Source organism: Cynara cardunculus, assembly GCF_001531365.2.
Source record: "Cynara cardunculus var. scolymus isolate 2C chromosome LG 7, CcrdV1, whole genome shotgun sequence".
In the NCBI taxonomy this organism is placed as follows: Eukaryota; Viridiplantae; Streptophyta; class Magnoliopsida; order Asterales; family Asteraceae; genus Cynara; species Cynara cardunculus.
This window is the reverse complement of record NC_037534.1, coordinates 5,859,511-5,877,576: the sequence shown is the minus strand read 5'-3', so window position 1 is coordinate 5,877,576 and position 18,066 is coordinate 5,859,511. Positions and strand designations below refer to the sequence as shown.

At 35.2% G+C, this 18,066-nt stretch overlaps 1 protein-coding gene across 1 annotated transcript; it reads left to right on the top strand.

Moving 5' to 3' along the window:
• Window positions 1–6,401: 6,401 nt before the first annotated feature.
• LOC112515440 (kinesin-like protein KIN-8B) lies at window positions 6,402–17,257 on the top strand. Its single transcript, XM_025122267.1, has 17 exons — window positions 6,402–6,481; window positions 6,689–6,833; window positions 6,909–6,980; window positions 7,111–7,227; window positions 8,710–8,798; window positions 11,238–11,382; window positions 11,474–11,569; window positions 12,174–12,265; window positions 12,744–12,845; window positions 12,925–13,071; window positions 13,141–13,291; window positions 13,759–13,821; window positions 13,935–14,168; window positions 14,934–15,038; window positions 15,135–15,248; window positions 16,095–16,667; window positions 17,024–17,257. Exons 2-17 carry the CDS (start codon window positions 6,786–6,788, stop codon window positions 17,051–17,053), a joined length of 2,178 nt encoding a protein of 725 aa, XP_024978035.1. The 5' UTR covers window positions 6,402–6,481; window positions 6,689–6,785; the 3' UTR covers window positions 17,054–17,257.
• The last annotated feature ends 809 nt before the right edge of the window (window positions 17,258–18,066 follow it).

Genomic DNA, 18,066 nt, shown 5'->3' with positions numbered 1-18,066 from the left:
TAATTTATAATAAAAAATTTGAATTAAAAAAAATACACAAACAAAAACTATTAAATAGTTAATTTGATACTAATATTGATATATTTTTTACAAATTTTATATGATATTTTCAAATTTATATTTTATTAAAAAATAAAAACATTATCGCTTTCTCAAAATCACATAAAATCGTATTATATCGACTTGGATAAAAAAAATAAAACGAAACATTAAAATGGAAATGTGTCTCGATGCATTGCACGAGTATTCTTCTAGTATTTATTAATTTCAATGGTTTTTGTTTCTTGACTTTATTTTAACAGATTTGTCCTTCAATTTTGACACCTCGTGACGATTTTCTTCTCGCCTTTTAACGATCATTAATTTTCTCTGTTAAATCTAGTTCAATTGAGGGTAGTTTGGTCATTCTACGTACTTCCATATTTTTTATTAAAAAATTAAAATAAATTTACATATAATTATGTATATACGTGTGAACACCTCCCTCCCCAAATAATGAAGGTGTCGCAAGTTCACTCTCATCTCCGGCCAGATCTAAAACCTCATCTTCGTCTATATCTCGTTCCAAATTCGTATATTCATGTAACATTTCTAAGATTTTTTTGTTTGCTTATTTATTTAAGATCTACTTGTCGTCAACATTTTGGGCTTCTATCATGCAACCATCAAACTGTTATCGAATTATCTCAAGCAATTTGTGTTTTTTTATTAACCTGGATATCCAACCCGCTATGCGAGCCGATTAATCCCAGAACGACCACCTGTTTTGCAGATAGCCCAGAGTCATCGCATTTGAACCTCCGTAGCCACAAGAAGAGATTTATTCCTCCTTGAATTTGAACCTGAGCAACTTGTGTATTACAACTATGAGGATATAGCCTTTCGCTTGTAACTCTCATTGAGCTGCTTTTATTTGAAGTTGCTTATGTTTTCAAGGTCCAAATGCTATAAGATTTTGGGTTTCTACTGACAACCATAAAGTTGTTATCGATTTATATCTCACAGTCATCATGATACAATTACTTTTCACTCATATCTTATACCAATAATTTTTAAAGCTTTTTGTCTTGCCAAGGTTTAAATGTTGAAAAAAAAATTGTTTCTATCGAGAAACCATCAAGTTGTTATCGAGTTTACATAATGTTAACATCGTGTTAATTGTAAGGTCATAACTTTTCATGTGTAACTTGAATCTAAGGGGCTGTTTATTAAATGCTTATCCGATAGGTGTTTACCATATAATTTTTCTCATCGGATGAATACGCCAAGACCCAATAATTTTACTCGGTAAGAGTGTAAGGATAGAGAGTCTTACCCGGTAAGTGAGGGTAACAACTCTTACACGGGAAAGTGTTTACCAAGTAAATTGTTGCATATCATTCCATTTTGATGTACTACGATCTTATCCATAAAATAAAGTATAGTGTTGAATTATAACGATAGACGCTTACCGGGTAAACATTTAGGTAAACAACCCCTAAATGATTTATTATTTAAGTTGTTCTTTTAAGATATGGATGATGCAAATTTTTGGGTTTCTATCAAACAACCATCAAGTTGTTGAACTTATATCAAATCTTAATCATGTAAACATCGTGAAAGAAGATATTCTCATATATGTTTTGATGATGGACAAAATGTATCAAAGTGTAACAAAGTTTACCTTATGGCCGTTTATATATACACCTACCCCGTAAGCGCTTACAGATAAGAAACTCCTCTTTGATTGGTGTTCCGATCTTCAGATATGTGTTTGTCTTGTAACCAGAGATCTCTACACCTAACACACCTGAATAGATTGTCCCATTCCAATCTTCCATCTGAAACCCTTTTTCAATACAAGTTGAGAATTTCAAATTGTATTGTTAAATGATATATAATTTTGAATTTAATAGATGATATAACATACAAATACACAATAAACAATACCATAAGAGAAAGAGAGCTTTTTAACCGACTATTTCAATTACTCTTTTGGCCATGGTACTATGTAGATTGGGCCAAATTGCATAAATGATGAAAGGTGTAATGGGTTATTTTGAAATGTTTACAGTGACTTCATGTCAATAAGGAATCTGACATGGGATCGAGTCATGAAACAATGGTTGATTTATACTTTATGCAAACGTCATGTGCTGGTTGTACATTTATAGACCTTTTTATCTAACTATTTAAGAAAATATAGTCACGTATATATGACTTAGAGCATCTCCAACAACTTTTCCATAATACTTTGTTTCAACAGTTTTTCTAAAACTATCTTCAAAATAGAGAAAGTAGGAGAAAGAAGGTCTTTTCCTCCAAATATGAAGAAAACCCTAAAAATGATTATCAATTAAGACCACCAATATAAAACTTTAAAAATAAATAAGAGAGAGAAAATAAAAAAATTAATAGATGAATGAAATATACTTTAATATTATAATCAATCTTGGATTCTCCAAAATGGAGAATCTGTCGGAGATGAATGTTTTTTTTTTTTGAATATTTTGCTTTTAAGGGGTGTTTGGGATTGCTTATTTAAAGTGTTTATTAACTTATTTCAATGTGGTACCGGTAATTAGAGATGGCCAAAAACCAGTCCCGGACCGGTCCCAATCGGTCCTCACCATTCTCATAACCAGCCATAAACGGTCCCGGCGTAACCGGTCCCGGTCTCGGTCCCGGTCGAAAATGATAGGACCGGTATAGGTACTTTATAACCGGTTATGAGCTGCCGGTCCCGGTCCCGGTCCCAACCGGTCCTTCATTAAAAAAATAAGATTTTTTATTTTATTTTTTTAATGATATATATTTTTAATACATTATAAAATTTACAATTGGGTCACTCAAATACACTTTAAAAATGCGTTTTAATATAATTAAAATTACGTTTTCTTATAAAAATACATTATAAAATTATTTAAAAATACATTTATTTATAAAATTAATTGAATTTTCGGGCCGGGCCGGGCCGGGCCTTAGTCGGTCCCATAACCGGTCCCGGTCCCACGAAACTACCAAAAACCTCAACCGATCCCGGTTTTCGGTCCCATAACCGGTCCTTACCGGTCCCGGTCCCGGGCCGGTCCTTTGTCGGTCCCGGGCCGGGCCGGGCCCATTTGGCCATCTCTACCGGTAATAAGAAGTTTTTAGTGTTTGGATGGAGAAAAAAAAAAGAAATGCTTATACCGGTTTAGCACCGGTAATAAGAAGTTTTTAATGAGTTACTTTCTTCTAACTTATTAACTTATTCCGATGTGGTACCGTCAATAAAAAGTTTTAGTGTTTGGATGAGAAAAGAAAAAGAGTATCTTTATCTATTTTATCAGCTTATCCGGTGTGGTACCGCTACAAGCTAATCCAAACAGTTTTTTTATAAAACTCCAGTCTACCACCATATAAGTTGATAAAACACTTTTACAAAACAGCATAAGTTGTTTCAAATAAGCAATCCCAAACACCCTCTTAGTTCTTTTAAGGAATCCGTTAGAGATACTCTTACACATTTTGTTCAATCAATCTTAGATTTTGCCATAATACATTTGGCTTTTAAAGACACTTAGTGCTATCAAAAAGTATATTTGCGAAACAAGTGCACTTTTGGGTAATACATGGTTTCAACGTGTTATGAAGTTGAAATTGCGATATTTTAGAACATAACTGGTTATAATTTATTAGTTACAGTTGTTTTAATCAATGTAATTCATCTTTTGTCAATTTAATCAACAACTAACCATAACGTGAGAAACCCTTTGTCTATGTCCCTTACCCATGCCTATAATTGCTTTGACTGTAAAATAACCCAAATATTTAACTCTAAACTATAAAAATTGATATAGATATATTATTTTCAAGAATAACGAGATAAATAAATTATAACATGTGTCAAAGTCTTTTGGAGACAAGTTGCATATGGAAGTAGTTATAATTGCCAATAATCGGCTTTTTGTTCAAATATATGTCAAGATTAAATTTATCTGAATAAGATAAATTAAATTGAAAAATCATTAATTTTTTTTATCTTCTAAAAGCATTTTGTAAAAAAAATTAAAAATAATTTACTAAACATCAAATACCATTTATTTTTTCTTAATTTGATGCCCACATCGATATTTTAATTTTATTTTTAACCGAGTTGTCAAAATTTCAATCACATGTATATCAAAATGTAAGCATGTTCATGCTAATATTTTTACAATATTATAAAACATATACCATGTGTTTCTTAAAATCTGCTAAAACTTAAGTTTACAATTATTACTGCATGTGCATAATTTTCTTACAACTATACATTTGAACTATATAAGATTAACTTTTAACTAGTTAATAAATAGTTCAGATATCTCATAATAGTTGAACCCCAATAAACTGGTATTAATATGACATTATATTCCATAAAAACCAACTTATGACTCTCTCTCTCTCTCTCTCTCTCTCTCTCTCTCTGTTAGTCATACAAAACCATAAAAATAAAAACGAGAAGAAGAATAAAAAGAAGCATGAAGTATGCTTGTAGGTTCGAGATCTTAGTTTCATAATCGAGATTGGATCACACTATATTACATGAATACACATATAAAAATACACTTATTATTCATGTTTATCTATCAATCTATCTATCGATATATATAGAGAGAAATGATCACGCAAGAAGTTAACGAATTTGTGAGAATGTGAAAAGCTCCAAGGTCATATATGATTACACATGATATGCATGTTTGATCATATGTGGTTAAACACGCTCAAATGAGACGCAAGTGACTTGGTAAAGCTATGTGTTGTCAATACAACATGTGTTTAATCATATGATTAAGCATGCATATCATGGGTGTAATTATATATAATATTGAAACTTATCGTCTTCTTGCAAATTGACCAGCTTATCGTTTGAAATTGATTATACACACACACGCACACACATATATATAACCCAATTCATCACCGATATATAACGGTTTGATTTTATTATCATCTTTAGTATCAAATTTATAATTTACTCGTAATTTATGCTAACAGAATAATTAATTAAATCTATTTAAAGAGTAATAATCTTTGGAAGTAGTTTGAAAAGTATCTTCCATCTCAAAATAAATGTTCACGAGAAGAATTGTATATAGTTTTAAAAATGTGTACTTATTATGTTTTTAAAGAGTAAATTATGGATTTGGTCCATGTGGTATGTTGATTTTTATGAATTTGGTTCTCATACTTCATTTATTATGGAGAATGCCTTTGTGGTATGCACTTTCAGTTGGATTTGGTCCACAGTCTTGACCTTCATCTATTTATTCCGTTAACCTTGAGGGCATTTATGTCTTTTCACATTTTTTAGAATAAAGTTTTAGTAATGTATTTCTTTCTTTCCTTTTAACCACCATTGAGAAAGTGACACGTGCCCTAGAAATTAAAAAGAAAACGTTTCCTTTATCTTTGATTCCTGTTAAACATCATCTTGTCATCATAAATCTCCGGCATTGCCTCTTCTCATTGACCACCAACTCCCCCTTCTCACTTGCATATACCCCCTCCATCTATCACCTACTAACATCTCCACCCTTCCCATGACCATTCACACCACTATTGTCCTTACATAACCGACACCACCCTTTCACCACAAAGACCAAAACAATGTTTACTCCACACAATCTCAAGTTTGATCTTCTACGTGTGTGTAAGATCGATGGAGATGGTTATCCAGGAGGGTCACACTGCAGGGACATCGTGGATGAAGGGGAAGGGAAAGTAATCAGAGGGGGGTGGGGGTATTGATAGGTAGAGGGTGGTGGTTAGGCATGGATGATGGTGGTGCTAAAAGGGGGAAGGGGTTTCCTCGGAAAAGAGGTAACAGGTTCGTTAGAGAAGGAAGGTAAACAAGTTCACTTTTGGTCCTCCAAGTTTTAATATATACGTTTTGACCCCTACATTAACAAACTGTAAAATGACACTTGTGTTCTCGACTATAACGAATCTAGAAGAACGAATCTAGAAGATGATCGTTAGGACAAATGACCAAATCCAACAGAAAGTACATACCACAAGATATTCTACATAATAAATGAAGTACGAGGACCAAATTTATAAAAATCAATACATCATACCATATAAATCAAATCCATAATTTAACTCTTTTTAAATAATGAAATTATAAGAGAAAGTACTTACAAGAAACGCGATGTATTGGACGAAAAAGGAAACTCTTTCATAAACATCCAAGAAAGGGCTTTTATTTTGAAGGAAATCAAAGAAAATACGATACGTTGATGAAATCCAACGGTCCGGAACACCTACTGACAACTGATGCTCCAGCTAAGCGAGAAGCAGAAGACAACACCTTCGTCGTCTTCCGCTTTCAATTTTATTTATTACCCGCGTCAATATCCATCACCGTATCTCCATAAAACACCTCTTCAATGGCGTCACCGCCTTCTCTGCCCTACCTGACTCATTTTCATCGTTTCCATTACTCTCTCCCTGTCTCACACACGTATACATACTTGAGGTGAAACGCACTTGATTCTTCATTTTCAAGCTCACAATGACGTGATTTCGCTTGAAACTCATTACGTTTAGGGTTTAGGGTTCCGATTTTTCGTTAGTAATTTATAGTTTTGAGCTCACAAACAGAATTTGGTTGGGATTTAGTTGAATTTGAATAGTTCAGAATGGGATTTTGTGCTGTATGATTCCAATTTCGTTGCTGATTTAGGGCTTTTTTGAGGTTTATGGGCGTGGATTGGGTTACATTAGCTGAATTGTTGAAATTCTGTGGTCTTGCTTTTGTTGAACGAATGTTTTGATTAAATATGCCAAGTATCAGAGCTCCAGCGACCAAGAAAACTACAACTCTCACTGTTAAGTATTTTGATCATTTGGATTTGTTTATGAGATTCAGTGTAATTGTAGCTTATACATAGTTCTTTTTATAGGTTGCTGTAAAATGTAGGCCATTAACCGAGAAAGAACGTGGCCGTGATATAGTGCGAGTAAACAACAGTAAGGTGCGTTTTTTTTCCATTCTCAAACTTACCATTTTTCTTGCTAACTGCAGAGTAAAACATATTTCTGAAGCTAATGTTTCCATTTTCGGTGATTGTATATGTTCTGAATATGTTGTAATGCTTTGCTCAGGAGGTAGTTATTTTGGATCCGGACTTGTCAAAGGACTACCTAGATCGGATACAGAATCGAACAAAAGAGAGAAGATATGCTTTTGATTATGCATTTGCTCCAAACTCTAAAAATTTGGTATGTGCTGGATAGTTTATACGTTACTTATTCATATGCTTCTATTGCTAAGGCATCACAGAAAGCAATACATTAGTTGTTCTTTTTCTTCCGAGCCCCAAGAGTAGCATGAACGCTTCAGCCTACCAGAGGCAATCCTATATTTTTATACCCAAAAGTTAGTATTAGTTAGCGCTGTTTGTACCTGATAAAGTGAAAGAAGTTTGCAAGTTAAGGGTACATATGTAGCAGCTTATTGACTAGATGGGAATATGAATGGCAAGCATATGCAAAATTTATCTGCAGTCCAATTATTTTGATTTCACATTTTAAGTACACGTGATAAGCTGCTTAATTAAGCACGGTGTCCATGTTCTGAACTTTTCGTGGTAGTGCATGTGAAAAGTCTGAATTAATTTAATGACCTTTTTCATAGAGGTACAGGGTAATTGGCATAAAATCTTTACAGGGAAAACAAAGATGGAAAAACCATCTAGATATGGATTTATTTATCTAGGCTTGGAATATGCTTTATGATGTATGGGTTTGTTTGAGGAAATTGTTGGGCACATGGCAGAGGTTGAAAAGAAAGTGTGGAGTTGAAGCAAGACATTTTGGATATTTTCCATTAGATTTGTCATCATCTTGATGGAAGTACCTACTTTTTCATTTTAAAATCAGAAGTGCTTTGGAGATTTTTTTATATTTGAGTATTTCTGATTTCTTGATAACTTGCAACTGTGTAAAGGACATTTATCAAGTCTCTACCATGGCAAATTTTCTTTCTGCTGAAGTAGACATTTAATTCCACTAACCTCACGCTTACTCTTGTAACATTCGATAACCTATGTCTCGTGCTCCTTGGGTTGTAACCCTAACAAGATTATTTGAAAAGATACAGTCATTGGTCTATTGTGAACTTAACTGGTGATTGATGCATACTTAAACTTTTTCTGATCCGTGTTAACAAAATATCCATTTATGTATTCACTGATCGGTAGCATGATGGGCGATAGTCTTGAACCCTTGTGTATACATAGATGATAGATTGCTCAACAGAGATAGTGGGAGGATACCCAGTATCTAACACATGTAATACATACCTTGACACATACCTTGGTTGTTAAGCTGCCTCAAAATGGTCAAATTGCACAGGGTTTGTGACTTCCTTTGTTCCTCATAGCAGCACATCTTACATGTGATGCCTTGAAGTGTATGTTTTACTTCAATTCTACAAATATAGTTAGGTGTCCAGTTAGTTGAGCTGAAGCTCCAAAACATCCATATGTTACAACCTCCAACTCTTGTTCACTTTCTTACATTTAGTTGAATGGAGTTGTTAACCTTAAAACATAAGAGTTTTACATGCTAACTTTTACTGCTCTAGATAAGGACTGTATTGGGTTTCAAGATATCGTCTATGTCGTTCTTCTATTTTTTTATATATCTTACTTTCAGTTTATAATGATCATTGTTAATGATTTGTGGTGCTGCTATATGCAGGATGTCTATGAGAGAAGTATATCTTCTACAATCTCCGGGGTAGTTCATGGTCTAAATGCTACAGTGTTTGCATATGGTTCAACTGGAAGGTAATAAAAAAACAGTCAGTTTTTCCCTTACACATTGTACTTGCAAACATGGAAATTGCTCATATCTCTCTTTCTTTCTCTTTCTCTCTCTCCCCCTCACACACACACACACACACACACACCCTCTCTCCTGCTTTCCCTCTACCTTCACCCGCACCCACCAAAGGAGTAATTGTTCTGCTCTGCCTGATCCTTAATTCATTTGAGGTGTGTTGCTGCCTCTTTTTGTGGAGTTTATGTTATTGTTTGCAAGAGTTCATGTCGGAATGAATGGAAAATTATTTCTCTGTTGGCAAATTATAACAATCTCAGATTGTTCCAAATGCTATTACTAGGCCGCTTTAATTAGTGCTTCAGCCATTTTTAGGCCCAGTAAAGCTAACCAAAAGCTGAGCAAACAGGGTGGGTGGTTGATAACTTACCAACATCTTTTCACTGACACATCGTTAATATTCCACCAGATAACACACGACCTGGGCTAATTATGAGTTCGTCAACATTGACTCATCCACTACACAACTATATGGAAAAATGGAGAAGAAGAAATCACAAATTATGTTTTCTACGGCAACACTTGCAAGTGCATGAATTGTCAGTAAATGAATACATTGAGTATTGCCTACGAGAAACTGTATGCATTAGTATTTAGTAACAAGTTTAACCAAACACGGGGTTATTTGAGCAGCCAAACAGTTGGAATATGAGAACTAAATGCTATGAACTAGAGTTAACTAACATAGATTGGCAACTTGGCAACTGAAATGTGTTTTGCTAAAGCTGTACTGAAGAAAATAGCAAATCCTAACATACCCAATGTATCCCACTTGGAAGTGTGGTATGTGGGTAGGATGTATGCAAACCTTTCCTCTACCCTAAGTAGTAGAGAGAAAGATCACCATACCAAGATCATAAATAATAAAACAAAGGAGTGTTTGAGATTGTCTTTCAATTAGCTAGAGCTACACACATTTCCAAGTCGATGGTCGAACCATGACAGGTGTATTAGATGGAAGAGGGTGATGGTTGAAATACAAGGAAGGAGTGATGCCTCCTAATGGGTGGAGCCTTGTAGTTATTTTGGTTGGGAGGTGTAGTCCATTAGGATTTATACTCGGGGTTATGGTTGATATGAAAGTGATTTGGTGTAGGAAGATGAGGGTTGTCTAAATGCAGGGAGAGAGTGTAGCGGTGTTTTTTCTCTCTAGGATCTTGGTTGGATGGGTCTCTTTGATTGGTATACAGAGGGAGGGAGGAATTAGTTGGCTCTGCTTTTTCTTCAACAACGGATATGACTTTATTTTTTTGTATTCGGCCTTCTCTTTGTCCTGTGCGAGTCTAACAAGAGATAACTCCTCCAATTGTTTGTTCTTCCAATCCTTGAGAGTCTTCCCTGTCATTTTGTTATTTCGTTTGGTTGTTGATTGCATGTTTATCTTCGTCTAATGACAAATATAATTGTCAATTCAAATTTCGACCAGACCTGATATAGTTAATGAGCCATGAGATGAATAAATCAACAGAACAACCTTTTGAAGCAGTTATTATTATTTGTTATAAGAACTGAACAAAGATAGACATGGTATTGAAATAAAGTCAAAGTTAATTGTATTTGCAATAAGATCGACAAAATGAATAGATATATCCCAGGAGAAAAAGATATAAATTTGGTGTGAAGTGTGAACCATCATTTAAAACAACTCTGATGACATTTATTGTAATGTGGAGTGGGGGATGGTTAAATAATAAATACTTGTCAAAAGAATTTTGTGTGCGTAAATGTTCCGTTTCATCTTTATTTACATATGGATTGTGAATGAATTCCTACTCCCTACTGATGGCTTCATATAGTCTATGTTGAGCGTGCATCAAATCCATATCTTGGATCTGATTTTTGATCCAAAGCGAGGGAAAATTTTGGATGGCTTGAAAGGAGAAAAAAGAGGTTTTGAGTAGGTATGAAGCAGTCCAATTTTTGGTAGCTAAACATGTATAGATCTTAGCTCTAGGATTTTTTATGGCCCAGTCACCTGTTTTTTCTTGCCATGATAAAGAGCAAAAAGCTTTGCTAGGGTCTTGAGTGATTTTCACCACGTCTTTGTAATCTACATATTTCTCATACTGAATTCTTTTCATTTCTATGCGATCTTTATTGCTCCACACGAATTCACTCAAATACCTTTTTTCTGTATGTTTAGTTTCTTTTGATGTCTGTGTTTTGTAATTTATTTGGAACATTTTACACATGGATCTTTCATTTTAGAGTTAAGTGGAGATTAACTTGGTATTCGGAGGGCAGACTCCCCCACATGCATCCTGAGTCTTGGGGGAAGCCAACGTCTTGAAATATCTTCACTATAGAATATGTGACATATCCATATATTCTTTTTCATTCTTTGGTGATTAAGTTTACTTCAAGCTTAACGCAAGTCTATGTTTCAGTGGAAAAACCTATACAATGGTAGGAACTGCAAGTGACCCAGGTCTGATGGTTCTCAGTCTAAATACAGTATTCGATTTTATAAAAAATGATAAGAGCTCCGATGAATTTGAAGTTACTTGTTCCTACCTTGAAGTGTACAATGAGGTAATAACATGGTGATTCCTATCTAAAACTATATTATATCAGTCTCTTTAGTAAGAGCTTGCAAAGATTGACCTTTTTTGTATGAAAACAGGTGATCTATGATCTGCTTGAAAAATCATCTGGTCATTTGGAACTCAGAGAGGATCCAGAGCAGGGGATAATTGTAGCTGGCCTTAGATGTATCAAGGTTAAACGTCTTTCTTGGATTAGTTGATTTGACATGACTCAACTTCTGTAGGAGTGTTATTGAACCCCACAATGGGCCACCAAGAACTGCTTATTTGTTTACCAACATCTTTAAAATCCTAGTCATAACACCAGTTGTCCAATTTATATAATGCAATAATTCCATTCTGTACTCTGTTGCAAATCTACGAATAAAGTTTCAAGTTTTGGGCCATCTAATCTCACTATCCCATGCCATGAGGATCTTCCATTTATCAGTTTAGTTTTTCAAATTTACTAGCAACTTGTAGTTAGTAGTTCACTGTTGGATCTTTCAAACATTTTATTTTCTTATGTCTGCTTCCAACTAGTGTCTCTATTTCCTGAATTGGTATGTCCTAGAGTTCCTCAAGACTGAATTTTTTGATCAATATACTTTTGCGAATTGGTGTGTCCTAGAGTTCCTGTTTTTTATGGGTATGTTTTCAATCGATAATGGTCACCCAAGCTTAAAACTGATGAAGTAATTACAAATATCTGGCACTGAAGAATTTGCTAGACTAAGGCTGTGTTTGGAGAACCATAAGCTATTAGGTTTAGATGATATTCTTATTCTTTTGTTTCAGGTCAACTCAGCTGATAAGATTCTTGAGCTTTTAAATGTGGGGAACAGTAGGCGCAAAACTGACAGCACGGATGCTAATGAAACATCATCACGGTGAGTTATACTCATACCTGGCGAATGTACTTCCAAGTTTCGATTGGTATGCATGACTTCTGATAAGCATCACCATGACCATCTATATGGGACCAATTTTTAAGCTTCATGTCAATAAATGTTTTTACCATTTTCACGGTTGCACATATGTAGTAATTTTGAATCATGCATATGGCATGAATAACTTATCAAATTTGATTGATATATTGCAATAAGAAATTGTTCTATTGCACCTTTCTTACCCTCCTCCCCCAATGGCAATTACTCCATTGGTCCTGGTCCACTGCTGAATGGGTGTCAGTCATTAGTATTAATTACTGCTTTTACAGTTTTGCCTCTACAACAATCATCAGTTCCATAGCGCTGTTGCCACCATTTTTTTTTAAGGAAAGTAGTAATTGATGTCAAATTGGAACCCTGCTGCTGCAAATATTAGATCTTCTGTACGTTCTGACTTACCTTTTGCTTTCTGAAATAGTTCACATGCAGTTTTGGAAATATGTGTGCTTAGAAGGCAGAAAAGGAAATATAGGAGTCAAGTTATTCGTGGTAAACTTGCACTTGTGGATCTTGCTGGGAGGTATGATTATTCCCAATATATATACTTTTGTATATAAGTTTGAAAAGTTTGGTTCTAAAATATACAAATTATGCTGCAGTGAACGAGCTTCTGAAACAAACAGTGGCGGCCAGAAACTGAGAGACGGTGCCAATATAAACCGGTCACTTCTGGCTTTGGCAAACTGTATAAATGCTCTGGGAAAGCAACAGAAAAAGGGTCTAGCATACGTCCCTTATCGTAATAGGTAGGAGATTGGCAATTAGCTTAGCATGATTCCTTTGCATCACTCGACTAATTCACTAACATCTTTCAGCAAATTGACACGGATCCTTAAAGTTGGCTTGAGTGGGAATTCTCAAACAGTCATGATTGCAACTATATCACCAGCAGATAATCAATATCATCACACTGTTAATACCTTGAAATATGCGGACCGTGCCAAGGAAATCAAAACACACATCCAGGTAGAAATTCTGTGCTAAATAAAACTGACCAGGATGCACTTTAAGGATTAGCATGCAGATGTGTTGTAGGTGAATGATTGTTTGGGACTAGAATTTTGTGTGCATGAGATTGCGTTTAGAGGTTGCGGGTTCAATCCAGGGGGATCCGGCAACACATTTAGATCCTTGCTGTTAAGAACATGGAGGCTATTTCCTGTTTAAATTGTCAGCTGCTTTTTCTAGATTCCCACTGTTAAACACATCTTGACGAAGACTTCATATTTTTTATTGCCAGCTGCTTTTTGGCATAGACTAGTTTCCTCCACTCTCATTGTTGTTTGGGGCTACATTTCTGAACGTGATGTTCTTTTGTGTTTATATGTTTATGTTTAACATTTTTGTGTAGTTGAATATAAGACGCCGGAAGTATGGTTTTTGCACTCATGTAAAGAACCGAGTTTTAATGGTCTTTCTAATTTTCTTTTCAGAAAAATATTGGCACTGTTGATACACATGTATCGGATTATCAGCGTATGATTGACAGTCTTCAGGTAAGGTCTTCGATTTATTGCAAATTTTGTGGTTGTGCAAGTTTAATCATGATTTATTTACAGGTGTGCTAATCTGTTAATTGTAGTTTACTTATGTATTTATTTTTCCACAGACGGAGGTCAGTCAGTTAAAGACACAACTAGCTGAAAAGGAATCACAACTGAACAAACCTACTGAAAGACCAGTGGATGATGAATTATCCTGGTTGAACATATTGAGCCAAGAAACCAGTGAAAATGTTCAGGAACGGATAAACTTACAGAAAGCATTATTTGAACTTGAGGAAACTAATCTTAGAAATCGAACTGAGCTACAACATCTTGATGATGGTATTGCAAAGCAGCAGGTACTGTTATGACCAAATTGGCATGATTGTACTTCCAACTCAGGTCTTGCTTTTCATATTTCAAAGACAATTCCCATGAGTATAAACTGTTACAGGAAGCTGAAGCAAAACCTTCTAACTTCCAACTTAGGAGTGCACTTTGCATTTGCACATACTTTAAAGGATGGTCAAAGTGCTCCAACATGAACTGAAATCCTGTTTTTCCTTGGCCTAAGCCATGTTGTAGAGGAAAGTAAGAAGGGTACATAATCCTATTTGCTATTGACAAAGAAGTTCAAATCTTTTTATCTTGAAAAACTGGACTGTTACATCACAAAACTAGTCATTGTCTAGAAATAGAATGGCCTAGTAAACTCAAACATAGGAGCCTATCTTTTTCCCCGCCTTCATGGGATGATCCAAAACTGGTCATTATCTAGAAATTGTATGGCCTAGTAAACTCAAAATAATCTATACTTGGTCTAGTTGGAAGGTATAGTCATATCATCTAGCTATTGGAACACTGGTTTTAAATTTAAAGGGTGAAAATTTAATAAAAAGACTCAGCTACCAGATAGGGATTGTTTGTTGGATCAAGTTGTTGCCTTAAGATCAATATATAATGTGCTGAATGACATGAAATTGTTATTTGGCAAGTTTGACGCCACCTTTCTTGGCTCTCTTTAAAAATTTAGGCAATTAAAATAGTTAAAAAGAACATGGATTGGCTGTATTACAGTTGGTAATTTTTATTGGTCTGAACGTAACTTTTTTCTTCGTACACAGGTCATTGAAAATGATGGAACAGTTGTGCAGGCTTTAGTATTAAGGCGACAACTTGTTTTGGACAATATCCGTGACAATGACGAGACTGGCGTTATTTACCAAAAGGTAGTCCATTCCCCTTTAGCATGGGTGGTTGTTGGAGATATTATCGTTTAGCTGGGTGGCCTTTAACTAACAATTTTGAAATGTTTTCTGTTACAGGAAATTGAAGCCAATGAGAAACGCCGATGCCAATTACAGGAGATGATTGATGAGGCCATTAGTAACAATGCAAATAAGACCTACTTACGTATTCTCAGTCAATATAGACTCCTGGTAAACATATTTTACTTTTGTAGAAACAATTCCTGCTTATAGCTTAGTACCTTGGAAGAAAATCATATAATTTTCATACTATCCACCCCCAAGTCCTCAACCCAAGTAGGAGCTGAGAAGAATGCTTGGATGTGATATTAGGAAAGTCAAATTATAGGCTATCCTGGTATTAAGGTATTAACTTTTGCATCATTGTTGCCTTACTTGTAACCATCTTTTCACTGATTACAACTTTTTGTAACAACATTTGACATTAGCCGGCATTTAATTTTTACTAATATCCGTAAGCTCAACTGCTGAAACTGGCCATATCCAGTCCATGCAGCAGGTCCATTAGTAAATTGAATGTTGGCCAACATGATAACATTGTTAGAGATAGTTACAGTAAGCCAATCGTCAAAATGACAAAGACCAAAATGTTAGAATCATAAAAAAGAGTTCCCATGATATGAATTTATCTAAATATATCATGTGGCAGCTTTTGACTTCCCCTCCATTTAGGTAAAACGCAGAGTTCCTTTCTTCCATGTGAGGGAAGATTAATGCATATATCTGTCCTAGACATTTGAACGTTCTTAAGCCATGGGACTTGTGTCCAGTTATATACTGGCATATAATTGTGATTGTTGGAACTTGCTACTCTCTCTATATGAAAAAACACTTGTTAGAATTTCAAATTTTAACTTTGAAAACCGTTCTAATCTTTGGGGTAGAGGACAGGTCCGTAAATCCAAACCCACCTTCGGGTGGGATATATCGGGGCTCGTTTGGTTAAGTGAGCTCTTTTTTTGGGACACAGAAAGCATAATTGATTTGATGATAACAATTGTTTTATCGTAAATGTAGGGAATGACTAATACCGAGCTTCAGTTTGAAATGGCAATGAGAGATCAAGTGATTCACAATCAAAGGGAAACACAAAGAAACCTATGGAATCTTGTTATGGGGTTAGGACTAGATGAGAAGCAGCTGCTTAAGCTTGCTGCTAAGCAAGGTATAGTTATCGAAGACTGGGCAATGACACCTCAGTTGGGTTTGAGTGATGGGACTGCGTCATGGAAGATGGGACATGAAAGATCTCCTCACATACCTCTTTGTTCCGCCAGTCGACAGTCGTGCCCTAATCCTTCCAGTACATCCCCACAAAACCAAGCTGGGCCTAGGCCTTTTTCTGAAGGATATGGAGACACATATTGCCGGGAGGAGCACCATTCGTCGTATTATTTTATGTCTCATAATTCTCCATCTACATACATGAGTCTAACTAGGAGCAGTGAGAATTGGGTTGGTCATATGTCAAGCTCACTATATCCATCTCCTGATATGCATCCTCCTGGTTTAGGCGATTCATATCTCAAAATGAGAGGCACAGGCTCCTCAAACGGTGATGGCCGTGCATCAACTTCTCCTCACCAGAAGGTATGGATTCCATTTACATGTCAAATATATCTGGAAGGGCAATGGAGTTCTCATATAATTATATAGCTTTGTGCACACAGACACACACACACACACACACACAGTTCAATGTTTCTTTCTGATTTAAATAAAGGGTAAACAAGAGTCTTTTAGGATGAGAAAGAAAACCCACTTTTTATTCAGAACAAAAACAATGGTCATTTATAACTTGTCTTAATAAAAAGGAATAAAATTGAAACACTTTATTCGGAACAAAAACAATGGTCATTTATAACTTGTCTTAATAAAAAGGAATAAAATTGAAACACTTAACCATGTGATACAAGACTTTGAAGCCCTAACACATGTTTACGCAGGATGCATCGAGGAGAATGTCAAGGCAATAATGAGATGACTAGTTGCAGTGAAGATGCAATCCCTTAGGAGAGAGGTCAGGGCAGATACAAACCAATCTGAGCAGCTTGTCTCAAATGATTGCAGATAATCTGTTGTAAGTTGGTAGTGTATAAATAGGAGTTCCATCCAATATTCTTTCTGTATCTAACAACTTTGCTTCATTTTCATATTTTATAGCATACAGAAGTTTCAAATTGGCTCACTCCTCCTACAAACAGATTGTAATAGTCTTAATTGTAGTTGTTGAGATTGATTAGGTATCAAAAGATAAAATGGAAGAGAATTTAAAAGTTAAAAGTTCTGGAAGTTGTAAAGAGCAGAGGGACAAATATTATTTCTACTAAAGTTGGAGGATACATTTTGTAAATCTGGCATATTTCTCAATACTTGTTGCAAATAGCGGTATCGTGGATCAATCTGAAGTCAAAATAGTGACCTTGAAATGAGCTAAAACAAAGCTGGAAATCGCGGTTGTTATCTCGGCCAAAACTGGGTTCAAATACCGGTTTGGGTGGAACCGGTAGCTTTTTGGGCTAAGAAAAAGTGGGCTGATGATCATCTGGGTCGATTTGAGGTGGGTTATTTTGGATTTAGAGCGCCCGAGCCTGAACGGTCCATGATTTTAAGTCCTAAAAAATAGCAAATCGGCCTGACTTATTTAGAAGTTTAAAGAAAAATCACATAATTGGCCTCCAGACTTTATATAATGCAAATTTTGACCAATTTCCGTTATTCTACATTTAATAGAAGAGACTTTTATCTTTTTACACCAATTTGAAAACGTCCACTTTCCTCGAGTCTACTTGAAAGGGAAAATTGCACCGGAATGGAACTAACTTTCACCTAATTCTTATTTTGAGGAACCAATTTTTACAATCGTTATTTTGGGGAACTAACTTGCACCTGATTCTTATTTTGAAGAACCAATTTTCAAAATCGTTATTTTGGGGAATCAACTTACACCTGATTCCTATTTTAGGGAACCAACTTGCAAAATAATTAT